The sequence below is a fragment of the Lygodium microphyllum genome, chromosome 7 (assembly GCF_053477565.2).
Source record: "Lygodium microphyllum isolate KBCC chromosome 7, Lygodium_microphyllum_v1.1.10, whole genome shotgun sequence".
NCBI classification, from domain to species: domain Eukaryota; kingdom Viridiplantae; phylum Streptophyta; class Polypodiopsida; order Schizaeales; family Lygodiaceae; genus Lygodium; species Lygodium microphyllum.
Window position 1 is genome coordinate 135,399,265 of NC_141141.1, and position 17,310 is coordinate 135,416,574.

Genomic DNA, 17,310 nt, shown 5'->3' on the forward strand with positions numbered 1-17,310 from the left:
GAAACCTAAAGTATTATATGCTCATTTGTGCAAATATACCACATATAATCAATTAATAGTGATGTAATCCAAACCAATGGTCGATAACAATACTTTGTGCTTTCCTTGTGGTCGCTTTTGCTAGGTATGGCTTGGCCATGCATTGATAACCAACATGGCACAAGATCAAATATGTTTCAAGGTCATTTCAACTAGTACTTCCACTTGATTCATAGTTCATAACTTTTTTGTTATGGGTAAAACATAATGTCAATGTTCTTTAGCATTTGTCAATCCCTATATTGGTGGACAAAAGTTCGACAAAGCTTGTGGAAAAATCAACTTCCTCTTACATTGAGACATTTCCCCTAGAACTGTCCAATTAATGTGTTACCTTTTGGGGTGCTTCTTGCAAGAAGGCATAGTTAGTTTAGTTTGTTAATGTTGTAATGCACATGTAACAACAATCCCTCACATTTTGGGATTTTTCCCTTCCACATGTGGCTTTCTAGATAGATTGTCAACTTATTTGAGGGATTATTTTCCTTCCCACAAATTTGGCAAAAATTTCTAAAATGGTCAAATCTTAATTCTATTTTTGAGTAGCTCTTCTCACTTTTATACTTGGGTCAAATTTTGCACTTTCTAAACCGTTTGGAGATGTCAAATCATATGGTCTCTAATAGCTTCCTATTGATGATATTACTCACCTCAAACACTAATAATCAAGATCAATACTCCCTTTTTCCAATCTTTTGTATTGACGCATGCATGCACACACATTTGTTTAGATGATAAAAATTATACTATATCAATGTATAAAGAAGGTGATGTTCCATATGCACACACAAACACATTAGCATGTGTACATGCACATACACATAAAATACTTGAGGAGGGGTCACACTTGATTAAGGAAAACATATGATTCTATGAGCGGCTTGAAAAAGATGTAACCTCATAAACAAGAAGCAAACATTGTGGAAACATGAATGTACTTCACATTTCAGTTTCTATGTCAACTTAGAGGCTCCTTGTACAAACAACTTCATCGACTTCAAGATCTTTGAAATCAAGCACCATGAAAAGCATGTAGCCCATAGGATTTACAAAGCATTCTTAGAAAGGAGGAACACTCCCAATAACATGAAAAGTTTCACTTAACACATAGTCTTACTGCCTCAGAAAGCGAGTTTACACACAAATTCCTGGATGGCCCATAATGCCAAACATACCATTACTAGATTATCCCTCACACCATCCTACACCCTCAAGGGTGCAATGACTTCCTTTTTCTTCCACCCCAATGCATAAACATTGAATAATCTGAAATCTTTATTGCTTTTAAGCGATAACATCACCTTTTTGTCTCAAGCACATGTATAGCTTGGAGTGAATGACAATGACAGATCTGTGATGAGAGTAAAAATGTAAGGGTGACAAAGGCAGGGGAGATTTTCATCTTGTGTCAGCAAGACAGATGTCTGGATAAATGGCAAAAAGACTTTCAACTCCTGTTTAAGGGGAGACGAGGAGAATTTTCTGTAGATAGTAAGCATGCCCATGTGCATCCACTAACTCTTATGCCATAATGATGTCATCATGGAAAAACAAACAAGGAACATTCTACAATTTACAAACACATATTTGAACAAGTATGTGGGCATGTGAGATGAAAGAAGCACGAAGTGGCTTTGATACAATTCAGGAAAATGTATACGCCACTTCGGGATACAATTCAGGAAAATGTGTATGCCCTGTAAAAGTCACTTGGGGTGCTCATGGATTGGGGTTCTATTCTTTTTGGTTGGACCGGAGTTAACCAAGACTTCCATGCTGCACCTGCTTTTACCAGCATATTTGTAATACCGATTTTCTCTAAACATTTGGCTGACCTTCATGCTCCCAGTCTGGCTCTGCCTTCCCAAGCTAAAACCTCACCATGTATTTTGAGCCATCGAGGCTTGTTCCCTACACACCTACTTTGGATCTGCCTTCCCAAGCAAAAACCTCAAGTTCATTTTCATCTGTGGAGGCTTGACAAACAATGAAAAGAGACCCTGCCCTAGATGTTCGCCAGAAATTCAACCTCTTTAAAGCTACAAGCTTCTTTTCTGTTTCATCTGTACTCCAACAAATCTGTACAACTGAATAATGAACTCCTGCAGTAGCATCATAGGATAATCTGCTCTTGCTTCTCTGGAGGAGCCACACACTGCCATAATGAAATATATGCTGGTAACTCTTCTGCAGTAATTCCCACAGAATGAAGACGGCGTCCGTACTCCTGAAAATGACAAAAATCATGAGTGTGTGCACGTGCACCTCTCTCAATGGTGCCCATTTAAGAGAGATTGGTTGGGACAAAGTTTGTCAAAGTGGGTGTTTTGTCAAGATATAGTGTCGTGCAGATTGGTCTTCTTGTGCCTTGGAATTTACAGCTGTTCTTCTTAGACCTGGAGGCTGGTACTCTTGGTCTTGGCTGGTGAGAGCAGCTAGAGACAAGTACTCCAGCACTGCAGATCCATGAGCAGTTGTACTAGATTGCTGATGGCTGAGTTTGGGAAGCTAGTGATTGGGATTTCTGAGCAGTAATAATTGTATTAGAAATTTAGTAATTATAAAGAATGTAAGGGGCACTCAGCTTTGAGGCGAATATTTATTTGTGTCCATGCACATGAACATTCTAGCTCTACTATTTGATTTGTTTTTCTATTGTTGAATTTCTGTTTTAAAAATTAAGTGCTTGCAAGTTTAAGTTCATTCCTTTTGGTTCTTTGAAGGCTGATTTTAGATAGAGATGGGCAAAAAGGAAAAACCACTCCTAGAAACAATAAAGAGGTTATGAATGAAACTCTAGAAGAGGACGCTAGGAGATGTGCAAGGGCCATTCATGTGCAGGTCAGAAGTTGGGAAGAAAAAGGGAGCCCATAAGAGGAGGCAAAGGCATTTGAAGTGTAGGGAAAGACATGACCAAAACAAGAGCACTAATCTTGAAATTTGCTGATATAGAAAAAAAGAAAATGTTTATTTCCAAGAGGGGAGAACTTGAAGGCCTTCAGATATACCTAGCTGAGGATCTCACAACTGCACGAGTGGTGTACTGCATTGAGCATATGCCTAGAGTGCTTGAATCAGGCAAGGAAGGGAAATGGGCAATCTATAAGGATAGAAGACTGATAATATGCTGTAAGGCAAGCTATTTTGAGGACACATATATGAGCAAAGTATCACTTTTTATGCAGAGACACATCAATGCGTGTGGCATCATCACTCGATAATACATGGCTATAAATGGGAATCTACCTTCCAGTCACAACCACAGATTGCAGGATCTAAAGAAAGTAGCTGTATTATTCCAAGAGTGAGTTAATGGATGTAGAACATGTGGTTGACACTAGGGTTAAGATATCTGACAGAAATCAGTTCACGTGAGACACAGGCAACATATATAGCAGTGCAGCCTATAAAGAACTGAGGATTATGGACTTGTACCACTATCTACAAGAGCCTACAAGAGACTTGGCAGACGCATTACACAATTTAGTAGCATATGCTTTCCCACAATAGTGCCCCCAATGGATTACGTCCATATAATACAGCCCCTCAAAACAAATGGTACGATAAGGAATGCAGGGATACAAGAGCCCAATCACAGCAAGAGATCTTGCTCAGGATTTGCACACACAAATTGGCAAAGTTGCTCTTTGGACACCTGGTGTGGAGGAAAACATACAATTACTCAGCAGAGCTTGAGAAAGAGATTTATCAGTTATTCTTGGGACATAAGAATAAGAGGGCCGTTGAGATGATAACCTTTTAGAGGTCAGTGAGCTGGGCTTCTAGATTTTGTTGTGCATAGCCACAATGGGCCTCATGCCATGAAATGCATAAAGATCGTGAAATATATACTTTGTACCCCCAGCATGAAAGTAACTGAGAAAAAGGGGCCCCTAGTGTAGTGCATGGAATATCAAGTGCAAAGACACACCTGTGGTTCCCTTGTCCCCATGGTGTGCAAGTTTTAGAGCTATGAAAACTTACCTCCTCTCCTTGTTGCTGAGATTTTGATTTGGCTCCTTCGTATCAACTTGTACATACTCCAATCTCAACCCACGAGGTTAAAAGCACTATGAAAATAAATCAAGAAAGAAGTTTTAAATTCCCAGCTTGCCCCCTTGCCTCTCTTCTACTATTTGTAGCAGAGGCCATGACCTCTTTTTTGAGGGATAGATCTACAATATCTGTGGCATCAGACTGCCCATCCCGAAGTTCGAGGAGTTGGTGGATATAGAGTTTGCAAATGATAACTGTTTACCTGGATGGGGATGAGGAGAACATCAGGGTTTTTGTAGCTGTGATGGAGGTATTTTGTAGAGCCTCAAGGGGTCTTATCAATTGGCATAAATTCTATGGAGTTTGGGTTTATGACACTCAACAGCCAGATTGGAAACCACAAGAGAATTTCACTTGGTTCCTCCTGGTACTTCGGGTACCTTGGTTGTCATGCTGACATTAATGTCACCTCAAAGAAGCAGCTGGCAGCTCTTATGCATAAGGCAAAAGTTAATGTATTGGAGCATAGCAATATTATCACTAGCAGGGAGTGTGGTAGTGGCTAAGTAGGTTCTACTTGCTACCGTGTGGTACATCACCTCTTGTTGGCCCTCTCTAGGTCAATGCATTGGCCAGGTGAAGCGTTTCATCAGGAATTTCATTTGGTCATGTGAAGATGGAAGTCCAAGAGAGCTTAAGTAGCCTGGGATGTTATTATGCAGCCTACCAGATGATAGTGCCAGCATTGTCTCGCTATACAATAGTAGGGAGTTGATATGATGACAGTGCTCTTGACAGGTTGAAAAAATTCGTTAATCTCTGCCTTGGATTCACGAATATAGATATTACATCGGGAAAGATGCTTTCTAAAAATATTGGGTGGTTATGCAATTCGATGAATGTTTGTTACAGTTATGTGTTAAACCACCTGTGTTCCAATATGAGATCAATGTCCAGTTAGACCATGGAAAATGGCCTGAAGATGCCTAATAGTATGGATTATTCTTTTATGCCTGTTCTTCCCCATGAGAGTTAACAGCCAGTACCCCAGGATTGCGAGGAGTTATGCCAAATGATTTATTGAAACTATTCTCAGCCAATCCAGGTCAGTCTGAAGACTATAAAAAGGCTAAAATAAAAAATTACCTGAACATCAAGATATAATTGCCTGCATATTTTGTCTGTATCAGAGATGTTAGATTCACCGGTATCTGTACCAGTTGAGCCTTTCTTTTGAACACCTTGTCTAAAGCGCTGCAAGGATGATTCTGTCTTTCTTGCCTGCAATGAATTAACCGCAACCAGACATGTGATATCTTTGCACAAGGTAAATGTAAACACTTTCGAACTTCTTTAGTTTAGACTAAGCGCAAAGCTCCATATCATTCGTGTAGGGAAAATTGGCATAATACCCCTATCTTTTTTAGAAATTCCTAAAATACCCTTCATCATACCACTCCATTTAAGCCTACATTCCCAAAACGCCCATCAAATTTTGCCTAAATTTGCAAATACCCCTCATGTTGTTCACAAAAATTTCTCAATACATGATGATGTTCCTGTACATCAAGCATATGACATATCTTGTGATCCATGGACAAAAGAGTCACTATTTCACAAGCTCATTTGGGGTTGACAACACTAAAGGGTAGACTTTTGTTATACAGAAGAACGCAGCAGGAAAACTTTAGAGCAATCTGACCATAAAAAATACAAGGCTATTCTGATAATTTTGGGAATTTTAAGGGGCATTTGGGGACTTCCCACAAAATTCACGGGCATTTCAGTAACTTTCCCTTTATTATGGAATCAAATGAGGATACATTACACATACCACAGTGATAAGTTCCCTTGCAAGCTCATCAAAACGATACGTGACTCTTTCCACGATTGTTGTTAATAGCTGCCTTTTATTTTCTTCAGACATGTATGAAGCATAGTCCCCTTCCAAGAAAGTCTGAGCACAATATACAATGGCATTAAGAGCTTAATATTGATCATGTAGCATCACAGCAAGAAAACACGAAATATCTGTGCATGGGATCCAGAAGCCCACAGCAAGTTCAGTGAAGGAAACTGCAGGTTTAAACCTTGATAACACGTTGCTCTAACACAGATCCTGAGGACTTTAGCAAGCATACACAGGTTCTACAAGATAAAAACGGGCACGTCTTGATGAGTGCAATAATCCAATCGGGCTGTCCATTTGTGCAACCATCATATAATCATAAAAATCACTTTTGTCTGATGGGTTTATAAAAAATTTTCTCCTCTCTTCTCAAAGTATCATGAAAATCAACTCTTAAGGACACAGTAAGCCAGGTTTAAAAGCTTTTCAATCAAAGCATGAACTGCAAAAAATCACAAATCTCACTTCACAATGTCACAGTATGTTAAAAATTGCACATTTGCCAACATTGTTAATCATGTTTCTACATATAAAACAAAAAAAAAAAGCTTGTTGTGCAAACCTCTAGTGCATCACAAGCACTCTACAAGATGAAAGACAAATAAAACTTTCAAAAATAGAGCTTTGTTTACATTGAATACAAAAGTAGCACGTTAAGCAATTAGTTGTTCAAGCGGACTGAAAATAAAGATTAACAACTTTTAGTTCGTTTTCCTTTTGAAACAAAAAATTCCTTTCAGGACTTGAGCAAGCATGCAGAAGCTCTACATGATAAAAATAAGCACATCTTGATAAGTGCAAAAGGTCACATATACCATCAAACTTGGTTCTCCATTTATGCAGCTGTATTGTATATAAACCCCATGAGGACACGGTATGCCTTTTGCAAAGGGAGAAAACTGACAGATGTTTAAAGAGCCTTTTGATGAGAGCATGAACTGCAAATATTCACAGCACTTGCTTCACAATGTCACCGCATGCCACAAAGTGCACATTTAACAACATCCTCAATGATAGTTTCATATTATAAAACTGAACAAAGTCACTTCAAGAAAGTAATCACAAAATAGAAAGATGACTAAAATCTCCAAAAACCAGGGCTTTATTTAGATCAAACATAAAAGTGACACACCATGAACTCAGATATTCCAGAACACTGCAAATTGTCTTAGTTTGATGAATCTAAGTTTGTTTTTCCTTTTGAAACATTTCGCTCTTCAAACTAAACAAGTAGTTATCTCCAGAAGGTAGCCTCAGACTTGCTCAGGTTATTAAATAGCTTATCTATACATACAAAAATTGGTAGAATTCATGTCAGTTAAAGTTGAAGATGCTGTTGAGTATTGCAACTCTTTGAACACTCTGCTTATTCAGATACATCAATGAGAGGTTCAGAAAATCTCAACAGAAGAAGCAGCCTACCTTTACAGAGTGAAGTATGCCTGAAACATATGAAGAATGCCTGACAGGGAGAGGCTTGTTTGTCATACGATATGTTGTAGTTATACCTTTTAGCTGTGTCAAAACCTGACCACAGTAAAAACAACAGCCATGATCAGATGCTACATTCAAATTCAATTCAACAATCTTCAGTCAACTTTCCAAATGAATTTATAGAAAACCTCTGGGACTCTTATCTAACCACCATTGCTACCTCCACATCTGGAATACTAGACAAGTGAGGGACTGATTCAGATCAATGAGAGAATGTAGATGACTCAAGATTCCAAGATCTAAATTAAAACATCCCACACAACTCAACTCCTTTGACTGGACAGCCAAGCAAAAGAGGTCCCTCAGACATTCCTCAATCCTAGACTCCCTCATGACAAAAGGCCTCCCCTTACTGGAGAATCCAACTCAAACATGGGACTGCTGATCCAGACCAATGAGAACAGAAACGACTCAAGGTTCCAAGATTTAAATTAAAATGTCCAACACAACCAAGTTCTTGGGCTGAACAGCCAAGTGAAAAAGGTCTCTCATTCATTCCTCCATCCTAGACCACCTCATGACAATCCCACTAGCTCATGTGATTGCTTCAGAACAATCTGCCTCCTCACTCTTCCTCCCACTCCCTTTCCCCTCCCACATATCAGGCAGCCTTTCTACCTCTTTTATCCCCCCTGTTTACGGTACGCACCCAGGGGGGTGTTAGGGAGGGTTAGACATTGAAAGTCTTGGATCAACCTAGCCAAATTCAGCATTATGAAGGCTGAAGCTAAGCATAAGATGTTAACGAAAACAAGACGCAGAGCACGTTGCAAACAAAGAAAATTTGATCTACCAAAAGATGTCTCTCTTTGTCCCAATCATTAAACCCAAAGCAATTTGTTAAGCAGAAGCCTCAAATGATGGCTTTTGAAGACTGGATCTCTTTCATCCCATCCTTCCCCATCTTGAAGTATTCCATCTTTCATTGGTCTCCTCAAACATAATGAGGCCACCTATGAGACTTCAAGGGAAATAAATAGAACCCTATTGTCTTGCAAGAGCAGCAAGATTTGTTTGCCACAACACACATATTTTGTTTCAGTCATTTGTTAGGATGTGCCTATTTATACCCAGGGGCATTACTGCGATACAAATTCCAATTTGGGCTATCAGAGTGAAAGCATGCCATTACAGCAGTTCATGGGGACCACCATGTGAGTGGGCTCTTGAGCAGACCATGACTGCTGCAGCAAAAATTGCCACAGGCTGCCATCATTTCACTTTAGGTCTTGCTCAAAGGTATTGAACTGAGACTATGACATGCAGCTAAGCATGATCAGCCGCCACCACCCCTTCAGCCTGGTCCACCACCTACACCTGCCCTACCCGAACTTTTGCCTTCTATTTTGTCAAAGAAAAGAAAATTCTATTAATGACACTGGAAATTTTCCAGAGGTAAAAATAGATAGTACAAAGGCGGCCTTGTAAAGAGCAATTAAGTACATAATAGATACAAGGTTGCATAAGCAACCAATCTGGTGGGTTGTAGTGCCAAACCAATGGATGGGATAGGTGAAAGGTGCCAAAATCCCATGTCCACATGAAAGCATCTCTCCTCTTCCTCATCTGCTTAGAACCACCCTACAGCCTCTCCCATCTCCCATGGAGAGCATGGGTGACCTTTGTCCAAATGTTAAAAAGAGTCTTTGCATTGGAAATATCTTCCTCTTGCACCCCTTTGCCATCCCTCCCTCTTACATGCACCTGCCTTGCTGCACTCTCACCACCAATTGCAATGCCACTGGCCTTGAGCTGCTAGGTGCTTCCTTCTGTCCAAGTTAAGGCCACACTACTTTTCTTCCCTCATGGTAGGTTTTCAGCCTCTTCTTCCACCCTTGTACCTTCTTCCAGCTCCTTGCCCAAGCCATCTCCCTCTTCCCTTCTTGCATTCTCCTTCTCCCTAGGCATGAAATTAGTGCAACAGGTGCTAGATACACACAATGCTCAAGATATTCATGCACCATAATTAGGAGTAAGTGAGACTCACGAGATTGCAGCCACAGACCACTGCCATTACCATGGGACTGAAGTATAGACCCCTGCACACCCTCTTGTCATAGTGTTTATAGAGCTTACCCTTAGGGATAGAGTGGTGGTCCTCAAGACGTCATCTTTGGCTTGTGGACACCTTGGAAAAGGGGAGTTTCGGTATCAAATTTCACCAAAGTAATTGAAGGCAACACTTGCCACCAGCTCACTGGATGTTAGATGCCCTTCCTTAGATCATCAGGGAGGATGCCTAGTTCAACAATCTCTTATTGGACCTCCCTAGGGAGTGATTTGCTTTGTAGGATGGATGGGTCATCTTGCAGCAAGCTGTCCTAGGGCACATCAATGAGATATTTCTTTTTGGGAAGAGGGGGGTAGCAGGCCCCAACCTCACAAAAGTGAGATAGAGTGTAAGAGATTGTGCACTGCTAGGCAAAGGAGGAAGCGGTGTTGATGATAGATAGTCGAAACTTACAACACTCGGGCAAAGAGGCTCTGAGAAATAGAGATAGGCTAAAGGAGTCGGGACAAGGAGAGTAGTTAAGTGTGTCCAAGCAGCACCAACCCAGCCATTACCAGCCAGTCGGGACAAGGAGAGTAGTTAAGTGTGTCCAAGCAGCACCAACCCAGCCATTACCAGCCACCCCTTAGGAGCTAGAGGTGCCACAACCCCTTGTTTCTAAGTTTCCCTAGCCCTTACCAAGGCCCCTCTAGGAGCTAGAGATGCCACTACCCATGCTTTAGAGATCCCTCAATGAGATGTTGACACACCTACGACTCTAGTTTCTACATGCCATATGGCCGAGGCTCTACAGATGATAGTTTCACATCCCTGCCACTCAATAGGTGGGAGAAGCTGTTGTATTGCAAGGGAGAGGGATTATACTTGGAGAGTATGAGATCAATGATTCAAATACCTCATTAGACTCCAAGGACTTTCTCCGCTACTTGAGGTAGTAGAATTAGTAGAGAGGAGTTTTGATAGGATGTAATCTAGGAGATAGCAGAGATAGGCATGGGCTGCAAAGGCACGATCCCAAAGACTCAAAGGCTCTACAATTGATAGTTCATGTCCCTGCCACTCAATAGGTGGGAGAAGTTGTATTGCAAGGGAGAGGGATTGTACTCGAAGAGCATGAGATCAATGATTCAAATACCTCATGAGAATCCAAGCACTTTTCTTCGCTTCTTGAGGTAGCAGAATTAGCAAAGAAGAGTTTTGATAGGATGTACTCTAGGAGATAGTAGAGATAGACATGGACTGCAAAGGCACACTGGTCCCAAAGACTCAAACGCTACCCATGAGAATCCTCTCATGGATTGTATGAGGCTTTAGTTTCTCTGCTGCTTGAGGTAGTAGAATTAGCAGAGAAGAGTTTTGATAGGACTGCAAAGCCACACTGGTCACAAAGACTCAAATGCTACCCATGAGAATCCTCTCATGGATTGTATGAGGCTTTAGTTTCTCTGCTGCTTGAGGTAGTAGAATTAGCAGAGAAGAGTTTTGATAGGATATACTCTAGGAGATAGTAGAAATAGGCATGGACTGCCGGCACACTAGTCCCAAAGACTCAAACGCTACCCATGAGAATCGTCTCATGGATTGTATTAGGCTTTAGTGGACCATTTTTCAAGCAGTTAAGGATCAATGGAATTCCTCATGGTACAAGAGCTAAACCTTGCAATAGAGAGGATATCTTGATGTTGTAGGAAGCTTGTGCTAGGGTAGAGCTACACTTATTAGACGATAGTTGTGGAACCCTTGGAGATCCAAGGAGTTGTTGTTTTTGTTGGAGAGCATTGAACTCAAGTAGTACAAGGTTGGGGCATTCGAGTTACAAGGAAAGCCATGTGGGTCTTTGTGAGAGTGGATGCTGCACTTATTGGTCGATTGGTCATTTATGCCCTAAATGGCAAGTGTGATAGGAGATAGTTTTGGACTATCTTCTCTTAGTCCCTACCCTAGGTTGACCATTGGATCAGAGCAGAGGACTTCGATATGGTGCAGACCTTGGAGGATAGGAGAGACATACACAGAGATCATTAGAGGAGGAGAGTAGATTGTGTGGGAGAAGTTCATATTACAAATCTGAGAACAAAATCCTGGTATATGTCCATCTCTCGAGTGAAGAACAAATGCATCCATCTCTTACACATGGATAAATCTATTCTCCAAAGAGGACTTCCCACTTGGGGTTATTGCAACTAGTAGAGATAGGATTTTCACTTTCACGGTGGAGGATGAAGGTCAGCTTCACAAAGAAGACTTGGATCAAGTAGAGTTCGCAGGCTACTTTAGATAGAGGATCAAAGTAGTGAGGCAATGTAAGAGGAATGATCTTGTGAACTTAGTTACTTGTTTGATTGATGGATGGAGATATTGAGCCCATTTGAGGAGGGCCCTATAAAGATTATAGTGGGACCAAGAGCATGGGTGTGGAGAACCCCATTCCTTGACAGACCATACGATATGGCCTTCTTTAGCTACACCATTAGGGTAGGGTGGAGGATACAAATGAGTAGAATTAGAGCAAAGATAGCAGCCACTCATCATAGGCACAAATAGGGTATCTTAGAGCCCTTACTGGCAAACTTCCGGAGGAGATTGGAGGTTATGGAAAGGCCCTAGTGACATATGCAAGATGCGGAGTGTTAGCAGAAACTCAATGGCACTATCTATGGGATTGTCCTAGAGTTCAAAAGGTAAGGAGAAGAGCCCTCAAAATGGTCTTTCCCGATAGAGATTATGGTAGTGACTCGGGGGACAGTAGCTTGGTTTATAGACAAAGATGCCCAACATGTAGATATGAAGATTTTTAGGGTAGACACTCTCCATCACTTGCCAATATTTTAGTAGGATTCCACCACAAATTACTCGTAGGCATAGTGGACTCCTTGTCATAGATAGTATCATTTCTTGTTTCATTTGGACTACAAGGTGTAGTCATGCTATTGATCTTTATGATGTTTTCACAACAAAGACTTTTTCTAGGATTCAAGAGACATTGTCAATACTGAAGGGGAACGAAAGTGCCCAGGTGGCGTGCGTAGCGAGAATGGAGTGTATTCAACAATAGAGAGTGCAGAGAGAGTGGAGACTTGAGTTGGGTGTGTACCAGTGTGGTACACACATAGAATAAAAGGATGTATATATACTTAGGGTACGGTATACTCACATTTAAAAGGTTGTACAAGTAAATATATACACGGAAAGTGTAGTGAAAGGCCTTTACACCCAACAACCTCACTTAAAGGTCTTGAGCGAATCTTTAATCAACTCCCAATAGTTGAATGCAATGCTCATGTTGAGCCTTTGCAAGAATTTTAGTGAAAACATCTGCAGGGTTATCTTGTGTTTTAATCTTAGTCAGTGTGACTAGGCCATCATCCAAAACCTGTCTAATAAAGTGATATCTCACATTAATATGTTTGGTATGTGCATGAAACATGGCATTCTTAGCCAAGCATATAGCACTTTGGCTATCACATCCAAGTATAGGTGTTTTGGTGGAAAGCTCAAAATCCTTGACCAAATGACCAAACGACCAAGCCAAACAGCTTCTTTCAAAGCTTGAGTGGTTGAAATATATTCAGCCTCTGTGGTAGAAAGTGCTACTGTCTTTTGCAATCTAGAGCACCAAGAAACTGCCTTACCAATCAAGATAAATATGTACCTACTAGTGGACTTACGAGTACCCAAGTAACCTACCATGTCTGCATCACAATATCTCTGCACATCTAATGTACCCTTTTCAAAGCAAATACATTTTCTTTGTGTGCCCTTAAGGTATCATAAGATGCATTTCATTGCCTCCCAATGTGCTTTGCCAGGATTTGACGTAAATCTATTCACAACTCCCACTACATGAGCAATGTCAGGTCTAGTGGCAACCATAGTATACATGAGTGACCCACAAGTTGAAGCATAAGGAACACCCTTCATAGAGCTGGTTGTCTTATCATCTTTTGGGCAATCTGCTTTGCTAAGCATAAGGTATGGTGGTAATGGAACACCAAGTGACTTAGCATCTGCCAAAGAAAAAAGATTAAGTACTTTGCTGATGTACTTTTCTTGTGAGAGAAATAAGAGTTGTTGCTCTCTATCTCTCATCACACGCATGCTCAAAATGTGTTCCGTTGCACCCAAGTCCTTCATGGAAAAGGCAGAATTCAGCTGTCTTTTTAGTGCATTAACTTGGCTCTTATGCTTACTAGCAATAAGCATATCATCCACATAAAGCACAAGGATAACAAGGCTTCCATCATTAGTCTTCTTTGTATATAAACTCAGATCTGCATTGCTTCTTTTAAACCCATGTGAGAGCGTAAAGGCATCAAATTTCTTATACCATTGTCTAGGAGCCTGCGTTAAACTATATAAGTTTTTCTTAAGCCTGCAAACCAAATTCTCCTTTCCTGGCATAACAAAGCCCTCTGGTTGTTTCATGTACAACTCTTCTTCTAAATCACCATGTAGGAATGCAGTTCTAACATCCATCTAATTAAACTCGAGATTCATAGATGCTACAATAGCAAACAATACCCGAAGAGTGGTCATTTTGACAATAGGTGAAAAGACTTCCTGAAAGTCAATCCCCTCTTTATATGTGTAACTCTTAGCCACAAGTTTGGCTTAGTGGTTATCATTTTTAGGATTTGATAGGCTGAACTAGTCATGTGTTGCTGTTAAGAACTTATGGATTGGTTGTGTTGGGTGAAATAGCTTACAATACAACCGTTTGTGACTAATTTGGAGCATACGAAAAGTGAAATTATTACTCCTCCCTTGTGGTAAATGCATGGGAAAATTAGGGGAATGTAAGGCAAGACCTAATGGAATGCATATGGTAGGGATCAATGCAATTGCCCTTTGGTCTTGGGCATGAACTGAATGCTGGTTTGCTGTGGCAGCAATGCAAGTCTGATGTGTAGGCTTGCATTTACTTAGTTTGACAATGAATTGGGAGAACAAAGATTAGGGCAAAGCAATGGATTGATATATGAACACAATTGAGGCTTCATATAGCAAATCAGATCAATTTGAAGCTCAAATTTGTATGTATACACTCGTTAGAGTGTGGTTGGGGATAGATTTGTTGCACATTTGGTGAAGGTTGTTGAGAGCAATTGAGGACACCACACTGGAGAGAGGCTTGGGATGATCCAAGAGCATGGTGCATGGGAATCATTGGCATTGAGAGAGTGCTGGTTTGTGTCAACAAGTTACTTGTGATTAGTTCAAGCTTTGAATAATGATAAAGAAATATCATAAAGTGCACCAACCTTTGTGGCCTACCGTGTGTTATCTATGTGCAAAATCGTTATACTTCTGTTTAGTACATCTTTTTTTATTTGCTGAATATTTCATGTGTGCAAATTAGTTTATGTTCATTGCACTTTAGATTGTTTCCAGAATTTGAAGGCCAGTTCCAATAGACCTTAAAATTCTGGAAACAATCTAAAGTGCAAGAGAGGTCTTAGTTTATGCATTTTGTCAGCATGCTGCTACAAAATCTCTTTACATGTTGCACAAAAGAAAGAAGCAAGCAAGTACATATAGGGTTGCAGACAAAGGCTCAACAATTTTTTAGTATATAATGCTTTTGGAATGGATCATAGTAGGTGTGCCTTGGCAAATGAAGGCTCTAAAATGTTGAAACCTCAACCATTAATAAATAATAGGTGAGAAATTGAAAAACTTGTAAGCATTCTATTGATAACTAGTATTAGCAGTTATGGACATGGCTGAGCCAAGAGGTTGAAGGAGAGGGTGCTCCTTCGGAGAGATGATTGTAATGTGGGGAGCACTAGCCTCAGTTACACATATAGGACCAGCTTGCAAATACAAGGATCTTCATGGAAGCATATCTTTTCACATCACATGCCAGCATATAAGCATCATGGGCACTCCAAACTTCATTTAGACATTCTTTCACATGCCAGCATATTAGCATCATAGACACTCTAGACTTCACTCAAACATAATTGGGAAGCAACACACTGGACATGTGGAGGCTAATTTCCTAGTATCACTGGTTGATACCCATAAAAGAGTAGCATATCATGACCTTTGAGAAGCCTACTTATATTTGGACAAAATTATACATACTATTAGGGACAGAAGGGACAATAACACTATGGCTTAAAGTGCATGCAGAAAAAGTGAGATGGCTTTCTTGCTATTTGGCATTCAAGCATATTTTCCATCTAGGAACTATGATTTGGCTTTGTAGACCACAAACTAGTTATTTTTGCAATCCCTCTATTAAACATTCTCCTTGGAAAGTGGCCAACAATGGAAATGTTTATTCCCTGTGCTTTCTTGCTCGTTTTTTAATAGAAAATTTTAATTTGAAATGAAAAAAAAAGCTGGACATGCTTGATGCAAATGAGTGAAATGCACTAAAAAATTAAGCTATTTATGCTCTAATAGCACATTCTATTTGATTAAGATATTATAAGATGAGATATGGCATAGTGGAAGTATGATGATGGCTTTAATGACTCATTAAGCATCATGAAATTATATAATTAAAATAACTATGATGAGACTAAAAATGAATCTAAAAGGATGTAGAGCTGAGATAAAAATTACAAATATTATGTATATTATTCATTGAGATATATGCCTCTTACACAGGAAGCTTTTGTGTAAAAGAAATGCAAATATAATGTGTACGAACATGACTTAAAACACAATCACTCAGACAAAAACACCAAACTCAAAATAGGGAAGAATGAAGATGAATCTGAATTTGGAAGGTATGCTGAATGAATGAGTGAATGTACACAATGCTCAAGGGCAAAGCAGTCCGACAACTGATAACTCTCATGGGATTGGGCTAAGGGAGGTATTAGTGTATCGTCCATTGGAGATGGATACTGAGTGCAATAACCACTGGTTGGAGTAGAGGATGGTGTAGAAAAGTACTGAAAACTCAAAAAGGGCCTGCTGTAGATGCAAATGAAGATCAAGCTAATGCAGAAAAGTGCTGAAACTCAAAACAAAGTAGCTGACTGTATGGATGATGACATGGCAATCACGACGCTCCGATCAATAGTCACTAGGAGTGGACCTGCAAACTAGGAATGATAAGGGAGTGCTGTAAATAGTGAAACATAGCTGTGAAAGGTGACAAAAACAATGTGGATGTCTGAGAATATGAATAGCAACACGGAGACAAAACTTCAACAGTCAATTGGGTTGTGATGATTAGGGTGGCTGCTGGAATCTCACTAAAAGGGGCTGGAGTAGTTGCACAAGGGGACTGAGATGATGGTGACAACAATGAGAACCAAACAAAGGTGTGGGCAGCCACAACAGCAGGTGGAGATGATGGGCAGATTGGAGAGATTGGGGATGCAAAAGGATAGCAAAAGGGAAGCAAGTTACCAAGCACACTCTCTATTCATAGAGAATGGAACCAACCAAAGTTTAGGGCTTTTGCTTATGGGACGTTGAAGCACACTTATGCATTTGAGTTTTGGGGTTTTGTAATGAGCTTAATGAGAGGTTTAATGTTAATGCACCCATTTTAGCTTCAATACCATGTGAGGGTACACTATGGTTTGCAGAGAGAACGAATAGGAATAACACAATAAACTCAAACAAAATGTAAATAGACAGGTTATTCTGCACATTTGGTCATGTACAATGACCGAGGATGCTTGGGATAAACTTGCTTCTCTGTATCAAGTGCGTACTAAGGCTCTTGTGGCCTATTTGCGAAAACAACTTAAGATGGAGCACATGATTAAGGGTAATTTGGTGGATGTCTACATTACACGTATAAAGGATATAACGAAGCAAATTGCAAATATTGATGAAATTATTCATGATTCGTCTCTTGTTTCTATAGTCTTGGTGGCTGGGCTACCCGAGT

The 17,310-nt window shown here is 40.2% G+C and overlaps 1 protein-coding gene across 2 annotated transcripts in view; it reads right to left on the bottom strand.

Moving 5' to 3' along the window:
- Window positions 1-1,026: 1,026 nt before the first annotated feature.
- LOC148033998 (oligomeric golgi complex subunit-like protein) overlaps window positions 1,027-17,310 on the bottom strand; it is a 106,301-nt gene continuing 90,017 nt past the window's right edge. Inside the window, exons 8-11 of one of the 2 annotated variants that reach the window (XM_087682007.1) lie at window positions 7,367-7,471; window positions 5,870-5,992; window positions 5,182-5,316; window positions 1,027-2,266 (exon numbers count right to left, since the gene is read on the bottom strand). In XM_087682007.1, coding sequence (XP_087538133.1) covers window positions 2,153-2,266; window positions 5,182-5,316; window positions 5,870-5,992; window positions 7,367-7,471 — 477 coding nt within the window. In that variant the 3' untranslated portion in view covers window positions 1,027-2,152. The remainder of the gene's footprint in view (window positions 2,267-5,181; window positions 5,317-5,869; window positions 5,993-7,366; window positions 7,472-17,310) is intronic. The other variant, XM_087682006.1, reaches the window with a different exon arrangement.